The 15,219-nt window shown below is 42.1% G+C and overlaps 1 protein-coding gene across 1 annotated transcript in view; it reads right to left on the bottom strand.

Annotated features, from left to right (window-relative positions):
* Positions 1-15,219, bottom strand: part of rspo2 (R-spondin 2) — a 55,676-nt gene that overhangs the window by 19,767 nt on the left and 20,690 nt on the right. Inside the window, exons 3-5 of the mRNA XM_067510655.1 lie at positions 12,488-12,676; positions 2,499-2,642; positions 2,046-2,234 (exon numbers count right to left, since the gene is read on the bottom strand). Coding sequence (XP_067366756.1) covers positions 2,046-2,234; positions 2,499-2,642; positions 12,488-12,676 — 522 coding nt within the window. The remainder of the gene's footprint in view (positions 1-2,045; positions 2,235-2,498; positions 2,643-12,487; positions 12,677-15,219) is intronic.

Genomic DNA, 15,219 nt, shown 5'->3' on the forward strand with positions numbered 1-15,219 from the left:
ATTTCATGTCTCCATTTAATCCACAGTGTCTTTACAGTCTGCAGTTATACAATCCTATGTACAGTATATCCTAAACATTGGTATCTAGTGTCTGGAAAAAAGAGCTGATAAAAATGTTCCAAGTCAGCATTTTTATATTTCTATCTACACAATCCACAGGTAGAAGGTTCTGTTTTCTACATCTGTTTAAAGATGAAAGTGATCACATTTCATTGCAGGGCCTTTCATTTTTAAGTAGCACTCAAGGCTTACAGCTTGAAATCTTCCTGAAATTTGTATGAATATTAAAGGTCACCTAGCGAGGTATTTCATAACAAGCTCTGCCATATTGAGGCCCTTCCTTGAACCTCTCGATCTTCTTCCACAGGCTCTGACCACTTCCTAATCATTTTCATTTCAGAGGGGGTGGCCTCTCCTCCCGCTGGACTCTGCTTTATTATCACTCAAGTGATTATTTTACAGTGTCAGCCGGCGAAGCTCCCATGCGACGGTGTTGGATCTGTGGAGTGTTTCTCCTCCTGTTCGACTTTACATTTTTACATTGTATTTATTTGAATTGAAGAGTATTGCATTTCACTGGCTTTTGCCAAGTGGGGATATTTCACTAGCGGTTGAGCGGTGGGGAATTAACAACACATGCCTAAGTCTGAAATGTACCTTTATTAAACGGACGACCACAGCACTTCACGAGTCTGGAGAGATGCACACGCAGTGACACTTTTACACGCAGCTTTTAACCACACAACTGAGGCCACTGGTGTTCCACAGAGATGTAACTCAGTCGTCGGATTGGATCAGTACTGAGAGCTTTACAATGATCACATCACCAGGGAACAGTAGCTTTAAGTAAGATGGACACGGGAATTCCTGAAGGACTGAAGAAAAATGGCTCTGCTATGCATTCAATTTAAGCTTCACAACAACTTCCCATAAGTGACTTCATGCTTGAGATAATTGACGGCAGTAACCATGCACAACTATGCCAAATTTTAATTAAAGAAGGTCATAAAGTTTCTTAGGAAAGGTCAAGCAGGCACAGCTAGGTCACCGTGAGAGGCAGGTGGGGGTTGGGGAGAATGTCCCTGACAAAAAGGACAGGGCTTTAGGAACTAAATTTGCCATGGAATCACAGTTTCCAAGTGAGAGATCAACGACGGCCTCGGTAGTGTTGAAACATGAGAAAGTACCAGAGTTTATTTTAAAATTTATTTACTCTTTCACCACTTCACTAAATGATCTCCACATTCGACACCCCAGGCCAAAAATGGAGAAAACTCCTCAAGGTTAGAATATTTTCCTCTTTCTGTTAAACAATGTTTTTCTTTTTTCTGACAGCCTGAATGATATGTGCCACTGTACTTGCTTCCTTATTTGGTGAATTAAATATTTACACTTGGCCTATTCTAATCCAAAGTTTATGAGAGATGTAAAAGTACATTAAGGAAAAAGACATTTATTTTAAAAGCACTGCTAACTGAGGCCATCACCCCAAATGGTGTGTTTGGACTGTGCGAGAGAAATGGTTTACTTTTTGGAAAAAAAAAAAAATCCCTTTGCTGTACTCACACAGAGAGAAATTCCAGATTTGACTGCTCATTTAATGGCCTGACATACACGCTGTGTGCACCGCAAATATCTCTCAAGCTGACGGGAGGAAACAGAGACGGCCATTGAGGAAACCTGATGTTCGTACTTTGAAGAATTCCACTGAGGAGAGGAAGGGAGATGGGAGTGAGCGAGGAAAAATATACCTCAGAAAAAGGGCTGGCTTGAACCAGGCCACCATGGAAAAACAGATATTTTTATTGCAGGGAAACGCCACCGTGCACGCTCAAAAAAAAAAAAAAAAAAAAAAAAGACGGTAAAGAAACAAGGCTGAGCGCAAAGTACAAGGGTTCCATCGGACAGGTGGAAAGAGTTCTCCTATGTGCTGCATGGGGCTGTCTTCTTTAAAATTCACCACAGCAGTGTAAACCTAGAGTCGAGAATGACTGACAGCGGATCTCTTTTACACGCACAATCATACAGTTGTATAACATCCTTACCTCTCCTGCAGTGCCTCACAGCCATTTTGCACATCCTGGACTCAGCGATGGTGGGACAGGGTATTGTGTCTTTGGGTGGTTTCTTTACAATGTGCCGCGTCCGGGTCTCCAGACCCCACTTGTAGCCACAGGTTTTGTTTCTCCTGGTGCAGGCTCCCCATTCGCTCCACTGGCCCACCTCACAGCCCTCTGAGATAAAGAAACAATTATGTGCAGTGAAACCAAAGTAGAGTGATGTTTCGAGGCAAGTCAAAGACCCCAGGTCAAGCTTTAATACAGGGGGAAGGAGCTTTAGTAAGATGCTACAACCTACAACCTGTGTGTAGTCACAGCTGACCAGCTCATTTTAGTTTCAAAATAAGCAGCCAGCTGAGATGATATAGAATCCAGTGCACATCCAAAGAAAGTTGAAACTGTCATGTTTTTGACATATGCAAGTGTTGTTTCACGTACCTCCACACTCCATAGTTTCCTCCAGTGGAGCAAAGCCCTCGGGGCACTTATCAAAGCAGCGCCCTTTGTGAAGGTAAAAACCTGACTTGCACTTGGTGCAGAAGTCTTTACTGAAACAGGACTCGCAGTTCTCTATCCTGCACCCTGGAGGAAGACAGAGAGAAAGAGGAAAGTCATGTGGGTCTAAGCAAACATCTCATCTGGAGTTGATTGAGAACTAAAGGGTTTGGGGAACGGGGTCCTTGAAAAGATTATACCATCTCTCCCGCAAAAAAAAAAAAAGGAAAAAAAAGAAAGAAAAAGTCAATGAATCATTTATCTCCGGGGCTCAAGTGTATTTCAGAAAACTTGTTTTGCCTTTTTCATCTTCCTATTCTTGTTCAGAGAGGGGAAATCAACAGTGTGAAAAGACAACATTGGAATGGTGTCACGCTGACCTCTTTGAACAAACTACACCAATATGCAACAGATACAAACACGCATTATATTATTTGGTCCATAGTACTTCCACATGTCCATAATAGTTCCTATCTTGTACAAACTGCAGACACTGTATAATTTGCACTGCTTATTCGTTGCCTTGTACCTGAACACATAATGACAATAAAGTTGATTCTAGTCTAAATAGATCAACTGTTTTTAACTGATGGTGTGCTGCAACAGGAAGGACACATCTGACTAGTTGGTGGTGAAGAGTGAATTTACTGTCCTATATCTTATCACTCCACACTGCTCCAGTCTCTCCGTTTCCACAGCTAAGGATTATTGGGAAGTCGGTTTTTCAGCGTGTGAATGATCACAAAACTGGCCAGCTGTGTGGATCCTTTAAGTTTTGGCTACAGTATAACAGGGGGGGAGGGTGCGCTAGATACAAGGAAACATGGGGGACACCAAGGAGTTGTGCCGCCTTGCCTAACAAATGCTGATGCATTTAGTCAGCAAACACAACAGAGCACTTATCCTCCCACGCCACACCCTGCCCCCTGCGCATGACACACAGTGCCGCGCTTGGAAAGAAAGTCACAGCAATGTGTCATCAAGCCCTTACTCTGCAAATAGCACGTCAGGCAGGGCCAAATTACAACAACCACACCATGAGGGCGACGCACAGGCCCACATGATTAGAAGGAGCCTCCCAGCGCTGTCTAATTTATGATGCTCCTCGAAGCTCTATGTGGCCCTGCTGCCCAATAGGCTTTGACTGGAAGAGAACCACAACTTATTACCTGCAGCCACTATCTCCCTACAATTGCAGGGCTCTTCTCAGGTAGGGTGTCATCTGCTCTTCTACCTGGGTCTTGCAAAGCAACACAACTGCACATAAGTGCGTGTGCATTTCTCGACATGTAAACCTGCCTCACTGTGATTTTCCACATGTGAGAGCGACAGAGGCTGAGGGCTGCTCTTTTATCTGTGACCCTTGCAGGGCTCGGGGAAGGGAAGGTTCTCACAATCACACCCCTTAATTACACGATCTCCAGCTAACCATCAGGCCTCCTCCTCGACATTCCTCCAAAACGAGGGGGTCCCTCCCCGATTTACTTTGAACCCTAAAGTATGGCCTCTGCCCACTCACTCTGGTCTCACGCTTTCCCGACCAGTCTAAACAAACCATAGACACACACACACACACACACACATATGCACAAACACACACATACCAATCAGATATAGCTGGAGAGAGACCCACTCAGCTGTGAAGCTGTACTCCACATTTTAAAATGATGATTCTGACCATAAATCACAAAAATATCCTGTTATCACATCAAATTTGTGCTACTAATTCAATTGTCTGATCATATTTAGCTTATCGAAGCGTTTCCATTTTATCACAGATCTCCACGCATGTCTTGGATCTCTGGAGGTATGCAGTGCTGCAGAGGTATAAGTAGATTTTTCTTTCACCTCAGCCTGGGTGAAACTGAAACAGTCAGGCTTGGGTTTGATACAAGACAAGCCCAATACAGGGAGCAGGCTAATAAATCACAAAGCTAATTGGAAAGCACAAAGCTGTCTTTTACCCTTCACACTTCCCAGGCCTGTCAACACCTGAGAAACGTTGAGCTTCCAAAAAAGAAAAAAAAAAAAAGCAGTAAGAACATCTGGCAGTACTCTTAAGCACTGGGTTTGTTGTGCAATTCAGTTATTGACACTAAATACGCGCAACACAGATGTGCAGAATACTGTATTGTTCTTGCAGCCACGGTGGAAGGATTTTGATCAAAACATCTCTTTTGGAACAAGTTTAACGTGTAGTCAGAAAGTGGTGCACATGCTCAGAAATCTTGTTCTCTAAATAAAAGATAAGAAATAATGTCACAGCAAGATGAATGAGGTGGATGCCACTAAATGCTTTTTGTGCAGCTAAATGTTAAGCAGGATGCAGGAAGGCAAAGCTTGAGGGTCAGAGGTCATCAGAGAATGAGGTGGGTCGAAACAAATCACTATGACAGACATATATCCCTCTGTCCAGTTATCAGACAGAAGGCTATCTGGGACAGCGAGGGCTATCTGTGACACAGGGGAAGCTCCCACACTGACCACTGGACAGACAGCCCGCTGAGTCAGCAGTTTGTCCGACAGCTTCAGAAACAGATACAGGGGGAGCGGGTTCATTCTCCCTGCAGGATTAACCTCTGGTCCACCTTTAAAGTCTTCATGTAGGTGCCTCGTGGAGACTAATGAGAAATAATGAGGTCATCAGATCCTTGAAGAGGCAGTGCTCCTGACTTAAACGAATTATCATCATTATCTCCCAGCCTGCTTTTTGAGTTATATTATAAACACAGGAGGAAAAGCCTTATGTTGCAGCTCAGAGAGGAATCGCAAAAGCTGCCAGTGAAGTGGCTGAGAGTACAACATTTAGAGATTTACAGAGAGGCATCGGTGCTGCACCGATTCCACTATTGCGGTTGCACAATTTTTATTTAGTTTTGCAATTTTTTTTTTGTTTTTCACCTATCAAGTGAATCTGAAGTTGAGAAATGTGTCACAGAGCATCACAAGTGATCTACTGGCGCACATCTCATCTCTCCTGTTCCAAGCGAGGTCTTGGAGGTGTGTTGACAGGCTAAGGCCTAGAAAGGTAACCGGACCCGAGTGTCCATGGTGTAAAAGGCCTGGCAGTGTGAAGGGAAAAACAAACCCTACATTTTTCCATTTTTCACCTCCAAGTTAAGTCGAACAGCTCTGACCTACTGTCTAAGCCCAAGGTTTGGCTGACATGGAAGCTTTGGCTTGCTCACTGCCACCCAGCCATGTCGTGCAGAGCTGTGGAATGGCAGGAGCTCATGGCAGAGGCCAGAGCTGCCATGTCCTTCCCGACTCTCTCCAAACCCCCTCTATCTGCTGTTTTTTCCACATGGGTGATCCTTCGCATGCTGGCGTGGAGCTAGCTGAAGCATAGGTGGTGTTCCTGTCAATCAGCGTCTCCTAGAGACCGATCACAGATGATAGGTGTGTCAGCAGTTCTCCAAGCTCCTTCACTCCAAGGAACACAGTCTGCGATATACCAGGATCTGCTCCTGTGTCTGCTCAGCCAGCTTCAGCACTCACACACACACACACACAGCTCAAGTTTGAGATAGCGGCCATGCACAGATAGCACTTACACTCACACTATAGAATACACAATTATGCCCTGTTTTGAGAAAAAAAAAAAAAAACAGATTCAACTCTGGCTGTAACATCCTGGGAGCAGGGCTTGGTTTGGTGGCTCCATTGTATTGTCTGGCAAATGTGAAAGTGCGGTTACTAAAGCTGTGATGATTAAATGTCCCTCGGTAAGGCTGAAAGGCCAAAAGCAACTGGTCTTTTTGTTGGTTAGACTGTGCAATGGAAATACCCACAAGCTCAAAATTAGAGTGAAAAAGAGAGAGAATCTGAATGAGAGACATGGAAAACCCGAGATGAAGAGAGAGAGCGCTCCCACTCCTGCCAGCTACAGGTTGCAAAACTTGATTGTTTTACACAGCCTTGGTACCAATTTGGCTGAGGCCTGTGATACATGGCTCTTATCCACATCCAACCCAACTAATTCCCATGATGTGCTGTAAAACCAAAACGATCTTGGAAAAGATACATCCAATCAGTTTCTACTTCTAGCCTTAATGTGATGTGACAAAGCAGGGAGAAATAAAACAATGGGATTTGGTAACAGATTTCCCCATTCCGAGAAATGCAGTAAAAACAAAATCACAGTAAAAAATTACCTCCAATTGAACAATCTCTGGTGGCACATTACACTGGCACTGAAAGAGCCGTGATATTTAAACCATGCTTTCAGGATATTGGCAATCTCAAGCCTTAATCAGACTGGTTATTTGTTGGCGGTGACCATAGCTGGGATTCATGTGTTTTAAAGCTGCAGCAGTGGGGTGCAGCAACAGGACTGGTAGCTAGAGTACTGTGTGTGTGTGTGTGTGTGTTGGGGGGGGGGGGGGGGGGGGGGGGGGGGGTGAGTCCCTAATAAACCTAAAGGGAGGAAGTTTTAAATATAATCTTCAATATAATCTCTCGTGCTGAAGTTCTCAACACTTTCTCTTGTAAAAGACAGCTCTGATAGTCACCTTTCAGCTAATAATTCTTTCCGCCCGCGAGCTGGCTTTTGATACAGCATGACAGAATATGCAGTGGCTCGGGAATGTATGTGAAACCAGGGTATCATGTGAGTGAAGCGAGAGCATGACAGCAGCACATTTACACAGATTGGGATGTACATAAAGCAGCACACTGTGCGACTGTTGCTACAAATCTTCCCCCCAGAGCAGCGGGTTGACACCCACGAACAGCGGTGTGGGGCCTCGTCTGGGCACTGATAAGAAACCCCGTGGATATCACAGAGTTACTGCATATGGTTTATGGCTCCCATCAACCCATCCATTAGCTGCCGAAAGGGCTTCTTGCAAAGCAGAGCTCAAGGAACATGATATATGGACACAGAGAAAGGTATTATGCAACAAGAAGGCACTGCTACTTCTCGATAATGGTGGTTAACACTGTGGCTCCCATGTCTCGGGCCCTTTTGGAATCCAGCTGAAGTGTAGCTGTAAATGGGCTTCTAGTTATGCTATTTGGTTAAAAGTATAGTTCCCATTTGTTCTGGCTCTATTTATGGTGTGCTCTGCAGGGAAGACCCCCCAGAACAATAAGCCTCAGACTGTAACTTTATGTGAAGCACGGTTTGTCGAGTAATCTTGAGAAATCAGCAGGTTTACCATAGATGCACGGTAAAGCAGATAAATGGGGTTAGTGAGTTAGGCCGTAATGGGCTGGTTCTTCTCTCTGTTGGTGCCCTGGAAATGCTGCCTTACTGCTGAATTCTTTGCATACTTGCATGCTACATACCAGATATTCTTTTTGCTTCTAGCTTTTTTTTTTTTTTTTTTTTTTACTTTTTCTTTTACCTACTTCTTTTACTATGATAGAATAACTAAAATGTTCAATCATGTTTTGTAAATAAATGGAATTGTTTTTTTTCCAAGTTAAAGATATAACCATATGGTTTTTAACAAACGTTCCCTCAAATGCTCAGAATCATCATATTTGTGTAAAACAGTCCATACAAGACCTACAATTTTTTGATGAAAGGTGCTGCACAGTGATACTGGATATTACCTATGAGTAGACACAGTTTTTTGTTGGTTTTAGTGTCTGACTGGTGAAATTATTAATGTAGAAAATGACTGATGTTATCGTTGAAGGTTTAAACTTTTGCTTTTACACATTTGTGCACTAATGGTTCACTGTTGAGAGTTGGTGATATACTGCTGTTAACTTGGATATCAGCCAGGCAACATGATGATTTAGTGCTAACGCTATATCTACTTGTTTGCACCCACAATCCAGACATGCAAGTCGTGCATGTGAACTAGAAACTACAGTAAATTTCTGCTGGGTGAAACTGTAAATTAACTATCCCTTTGTCACATATCAGGAGTTATTTACTCAATCAGATGTGGGCCATAAATATGGATTTATTACAAGAAAGCCAGGGTGAACCTGAACCCTTCTCCTCAGATAAGACTACCCACACATCTTCATCTAGACCAACGGTGCATTCAGTTAATCCTCCAAATTTCTTAACATTTCTAAGTTTATGGCCAAGACCGTAGAGTATAATGGCTAATAAAGTGATCCTGATATCTTCATTTACAGTCCAAATTGTGACATTTCAATGCACATAAACAGTTGGCAAAATGTTAATGTTAAGTAAATCACACAGCTAATGTTTTAGCCTAGTAGTAAACTCTGTCCGTCACATGCTTGTGGAAAACTAAAAGTGAGGTTTCAGGCGATGACTGTCTGAAACCTCACTTTCAGCCTCTTGCTTGTCCAGCTCTTGTTTTCCTTTATCCAGGCAGTCCACACAAAATTCTTGAATGAGATAAGATCACACAGACAAACTCTGGTGTAATAGTAAGCAGCTGCTCCCTAAGTGATTTCAGAGCCTGTGTTTAAAAAGCTCATGATAACAGAGATGTAATGCCACGTTCCAGGCCTCTTTGGAAACTAGGAGCACACGGCAGTTCTGACTGTGTTGGTGGAGAGCCCCTCACCATCATTTGTTCACAGTGCCTTTGTGCTCTTGCACACAAGTTGCCTGTCACACTCATTTGATTGGATCAGGAAATGAATACATTTTAAAAATGTAATCAATTGTGTGTTTACATTTATTTTAGCATTCTCAAGTCTTTTTTGATTTCAGAGTTGCATGCCCAATATTTAAAAGGTACATGGAAGTAGCTCCTCTGAATTAAGTTCAATTCAGATTGAAAAATTCAAATCACAAACTCTGGCTGCTTAAATAGGTTTGTTCAAAATCGGAGGCTAGAATTCAAGATATTAAATTCATCTTAACATCCGGGACCACAAGGAAAAGCAATAAAGCTGGAATGGAATAATTCATACTGTTATGGCATGGCTATGATTTGCTTCCATATCGGGGTCATCTCGCAAATAATATTCATTGACCTGATGATTATCTTCCAACTCAATAAACTAGCCATTTATGGAGATTGGGCACGACCTGTTTAGTAAAAAGCGCAGCTGAGACAGAGGGTCAGAAAGGAAAGTGGATTAGTGAGCGATGACTGAAGCCAGGATCACATCAAAGTAGGCATCGCTCTGAGATGTGATGCTACGTGACAATAGCAAATGTTTTTCTATGAACAGTTTGTGCGAGGAAGGATTCGCATTAACTAGCCACACATCCATATGAGTTAAAGTCAAATTTAACCCAACATGTAGTGGTTAGGATGCCAGGGCTAAAGTAAGAAAAAAAAATTAAAGGCTTTTTACCAGAGAACAAGATGTCTTTCTCTTCCAATTTTCTCAGTGGAAAAGTAGGGCCAAATGACAATGGGCTTTTTAAGTCTTTGCCTCTAATGTGGGGAGATTTGATGGACATGCATATGTGGGTGTATATGAGCATGTGGCAATTAAGTGTTTCATTTGGGGGTATGCAATTGATACCAGCAGTTTGCTAAAAGAGACATCAACTGGTTAAAACTGCACTTAGGTACTTTTTCGGGGGGGGGGGGACTTAAGTGATCTCATTAGCCACATGACACTGAGATGCTGCCAGATTAGGGGAAAATCTTGCAGACTGACCTTCCTGTGTGTGACAATAATGCCATAGGTTTGACATGTGGACCTCACATTTTCTGGTTTTAACAGGAAATGAGACAATCGGTTTTGCAGTCCCTCAGCCTGTAGTTCAGTAGTATTTACTGAGAGTCAACAGCTACCTGAGCATTAGCCTTTGTGGCTACACACAGCACTCAATCTCTGCAAAATGAATCAACATATTTTTGTTTTTTTTAAATATCTGCTCCTTGTTTAAGCTTCATGCCACCACCATGTCACAAAAAAGACTGGAAAAGTCGGGTAATGTTTATAAAGCACTTAGTCAGACATCTCATAAGTGATGATGTTGATTGGTCAGTATCATGGTTGGTATATAGAGCATCCCGAAGAAGCTCGGTGGGGTAACGTTCCTCACTCTGTGAAAACAAATGTTCAACAATGTTTCTCAGCAAAACATTGCAAATATTTTGCATCTGCAGTCCATAATATTATCAAAAGATTCATCTAGATAAATTTAGGGAAATCTTTGTAAAGCCTCAGGGGGCCATGCATTAAAAGGAGCTTTTGCATTGGAAATCACTGCGTAGGCTCAGGAACATCTTTGAAAAACAATGTCAGTGAACACAGTTATTTGCTGCATCCAAAAAGGCAAGTTAAAACTCTTAGGCAGGTTAAAACTGATTGGTTACTGGCATTAAATTTAAAATCTGCAAATCCTTTTCAAAAAACAATTAACTTTTTAACGTTTGATATTTGATTTGCCGTCTTTGAAAAATAGGTTTCAAATGATAATACTTTTGTGGAAATTTAGGTTTTGGGTTTGTAAGACACTGGCTACATAGTAAAAATTGTGTGAAACCACTTCGTGCTTGGTAAGTCTGTCAACTGAACACATAGAAGGGAAACTTGACATAAAACTTAATATGAATGCAAATAAAACAACCCCCAAAATAACAAAGCATCGGAGCTTTAGTGGCACCAACAAACAAAGTTGGCAGCTCTGCTTGACATTTATAATCAAATGTAGCCAGCGGATGCAATTATATTTCTAGGTCCAAGGTGAGTGGGTAAGTAGAATATTTTTTTGCTTTTTGTGGTTCCTACATGCTCACATTATTGGGCCTAAGGATCCGGACACCCTCCGCTGGGGCTTCATTTTAGTGTGTCTGTCAGGAGTTTGGCTCAAGGAACCGAATGGCTTCAAGTTCCTCTCTGTTTTTATATGAAAGACTCAGCCAACACCTCAGGCCCCGTGTGAACCTATAAAGAAGCCCTCACTCGTTCTCTTCTTTTGCTCTCACTACATATTCCATGTTAAAATAAGGTTATGAGATTGGGGTGCTACATGAGGAGGACTGGGAGACATTTCATTAATTCGATTTTAGAGCTATTCTCTAACAAGAATTGTAAAAACATTTACATTTTTTACTTTTACTCTTTGGCCTTTTCTTTCTCTTAGCATAATTCAGAGCGTGTGAGACTGAAGGTGTGGTCTGTTTTAAGTTTTGAAACTAAAACAATGTTTTCTGCAAACAGGATAATGAATAATAAAAAATTCTACCTTTACTTCAGTCCAAGATTAATCTGTGTAACGGTGAAATACTTTTTAGTAAAGTAACTAGTGTGGTTTTATCAGTGAAACAATTAATAGAATTACGAGGTGATCGTTTTTTTGCCTTCCTCAAAGACACACTACTAATCTTGAGGGCTTTGTTTGCTGTCTTCGTTTTCTCTTATCTTACTTCAATCAATGTACAGTTCTGTTCTAAGTCAAAAGCTGCTTTGGCTGCCAAGATTTTACACTGTCTGATGAAAGTCTCAATGCACAAGCCAAAGCAGAACGATGACAAAATAAGTAAGTTTGATTCCCTAATGCTAATATATAATCATCTTTGTACTTCAAATGATTTTGAATTACACGGCCAAAAAGAGCTGTATTTGACATGTTGCTTGTAATATGAGGATATGAAGCTCTTAAGTAAGTTTGGCCTAAGCGTCCACACATCTTGGTTGCATTTGCACCTAGCTTTAATGCCTTCAGACATCCTTATGACTACAGGATGTTTAGCACTGCAGGTGCAAAGGGAGTGCTAAGGAGAAATGAGAAACAGCACTCATCCTAGCTGGACCTTACTGTTAATTCCTGAGGGAGACACCGCTAAGACGAGGTTTCACCACTTACATCCACCTGTGTGAAAAGATGAGCCGTTCAAATTGCAGCATGTGTGTCTCCTCTCGATAACTGACAATAAATCATGTGCCGCGGGAACAGCGGGAGTTGAGGGATTGCGTATAGGTGTCTGGGAAAGATGGAGTGGTTGGGGTGTTGGAAAAAGGAGGGGGGAAGTCAGCAGTCTGGGAGATTAAGGGGTAGAAGTGGGGTGTAACTGGGCAGGACTTACTGGAGCACATGTTGAGTTCAGGGCTGCGCATGCCGTAGTATCCGGCTGGACAGTCGTGAAGACACTCCCCGTACTGCCTCATCCTTTCTCTTCGCAGAAAGAGGAAGAGTTTAGGCTGGCAGTTCACACATCCGTTGTCCCTGGAGCACACTGAGCAGCCTTTACAGGTGGGGTACGCTCCATAGCTAGCTGCATGACAACACAGGAGAAAAGAGCAGGATATTTATTAAAGGGTTAAATATGGAATAGACAATGCAAAAAGGTGTTAGTGTGTTTTGACCAAAGTGTGTTTGAACCTTGATCTGAAAATCCCTTTTCACACATACACACACTCGCTGATTTGGAGGTGCGCCCAACAACATTTTACTAAAACTTACTTTTCAACTAACTTGCCCAGATTTTGAAGTCATTTCTGGTTTTTGTTGATGTTGTTGTTATCGTTGTTTGGTTTTACGTCACGCATCTACTTTTCTATGGACAAACAAGGGTAATATGGTAAATGTGCACACTGTCCAGGTTCTTTCACATTATTGTCAGACGTGGCTGTTGGAAGACATTTCATGGGAACTTACTCGTTTTGAGTGGCACTAATATTTTGCACTGGCATGAGCAGCTGTTTTCGTAAAGACAGCTACACCAAACCTCTGGCACTGCATAACATTTGCATTTTACACCTCACCACTGAGCACAGTGTTTCAACACTGTCCATCTTTGCCAGTGACTTTTGCCATTTGTGGAGATTGGAGAATGAGAATGTTTAAAACGCATGCAACCTTACTGATCACTGGAAAATTTTCTCTTCCCAGATTAACAAATGATTCTCACAATAATTTTCATTTTTATTCCTCAAATTTTCACGACTGTGTCTTGCTATGCGGTGCGTGATGGTGATGTAAACCCAGCTGCAATTAGGGTTATGCTGCAGTTACTGTGGCTCATACTGCTGATCATGTCTGGAGGGCGTGAGAGTCTGTTGCAGTTTCATGTGTAGCCCATATTGCTGTTTGTGTTTGCTACAACCACACTGGAAGATGCATTTCGCATGGTGGTTCAGAAGACTGTTTGTTCAAAAGGATGATTTATTAGATCATTGCATTACCACTCATCACTGGATGACCCTGACTTCACCTGATAACAACAGCAGGGTAAACTTGAGGCAACAGACTCAACTGTGGGAGGGTTGACCAGTGGAATACAACCCAGGCACAAGAGTAAAACCAAAACAACCATAATAGATATATCAGCAGGATATTCTGTAATTCGCAGTAAATATGTCCAATTCAACAATTTGTCACTCATGCAAACTCTGGTTCTGCTCTTGATGTTCGGATACTGATTGGTTATGAATGTGAATATTGCATTAATTCTGGTCGGAGCTGGCCTACTCAACAATTGTGTTGAGACAGCCGATGAAAGCCCCCAAAACCGCAATGGCTCTGGCCTCGGCTTGAGTTGCCTGTGGAAAACAAAGAAGCCAGTAAAAAGACAATCCATTCCACAGTAAGTGAATTTCAATGTAAACTCTTTAACATCCAGTTTAAAGGAAAATGTCCTTGAGCAAATCCAATCTCTCCAAACGAGAGACACTTCAAATGATCTAGGCCAAGTCTTAAATATCACATACAGGGACCGGTAACAGTGCTGCTCGAACTGAACGACCTACCGCAACGCTTAATAAAACACTGTGTAGCAAACTGGACAAACCTTAAGAGACAGAGCAGAGCATGCCTGCACCATGGATCCGCATATTAGATTTCTCCGAACACAGTCAGCCACAGGAAAGTGAGCGCTAAGTGGGCCCAGTGCAAGCATCAGTTTGTAATCGTGAAAATCACTCAGCGGATGTCAGTGGCTGCCTCGGACTCATCTTTCTTCATTTCTTTTGTTGGAGCGCTGGGAGACGGTCCTCGGAGAGGTAAGCTCTGCCAAACTACACTCGTTCTCCTGAAGCTGGGGTGGGTGGAAGTAAGATTAAGTGCTAATCAGAATCTGTCTCTGACCGTCTTTAGGGATGGGCTTTACAGCAACACCCTATCAATCACAGAAGCCCTGGGATGTGCGCTCCAGTCCTATTCATCACACTAACTGGTGACTATTCATCTCCAGTCGACACTCGCTCTGTAAGACACCGAGGAGAAATGAAAACCCTAAATTATGACTAACTTTGGCTCATCCAAATCTCAGATGGAAAACTTTGCCTTATGTTCAACTGTCAGTTCTAAAATATTATTATTTTCTTATTTCAGTCGTGCGGCTGCAGGTTATCTCTCAATTCTGCACATCATATCTGAGTCTACATGAAGGACACAGCCAATGTTTATGATGTTTACAGTGTATGAAATCTATAGGCCTTTTTGACTTTAATATAGTTTTTCAATCTTGAACCTTCCCTATGCATTTACATCTTCACATCAATGTTTTTATATTTGCACAGGTACAAATTGTAAATATCTGCTAGAAACATAATAATTGTCACTTTTATTTTGGGGACAAGTTGCTGCAGCTGTAGTAAAAGTGAAATTCCAATTTTCTCACATATCTCATATTACATTCTTTCAATTCCTCCTTTCAATAAAACTACACTGCAACACTAGCCCAAACCTCAATACTTAACCATATATTTCTGTAGAATATACACTCTGAATGTGTTTACAGCAAACTGACATCCACATTAACTTGGTCACATTTGCTCCCTGCGCCCTCGCCAAACCTGAACACAACACTGACAGAAA

The sequence above is a fragment of the Channa argus genome, chromosome 7, assembly GCF_033026475.1.
Source record: "Channa argus isolate prfri chromosome 7, Channa argus male v1.0, whole genome shotgun sequence".
NCBI lineage: Eukaryota > Metazoa > Chordata > Actinopteri > Anabantiformes > Channidae > Channa > Channa argus.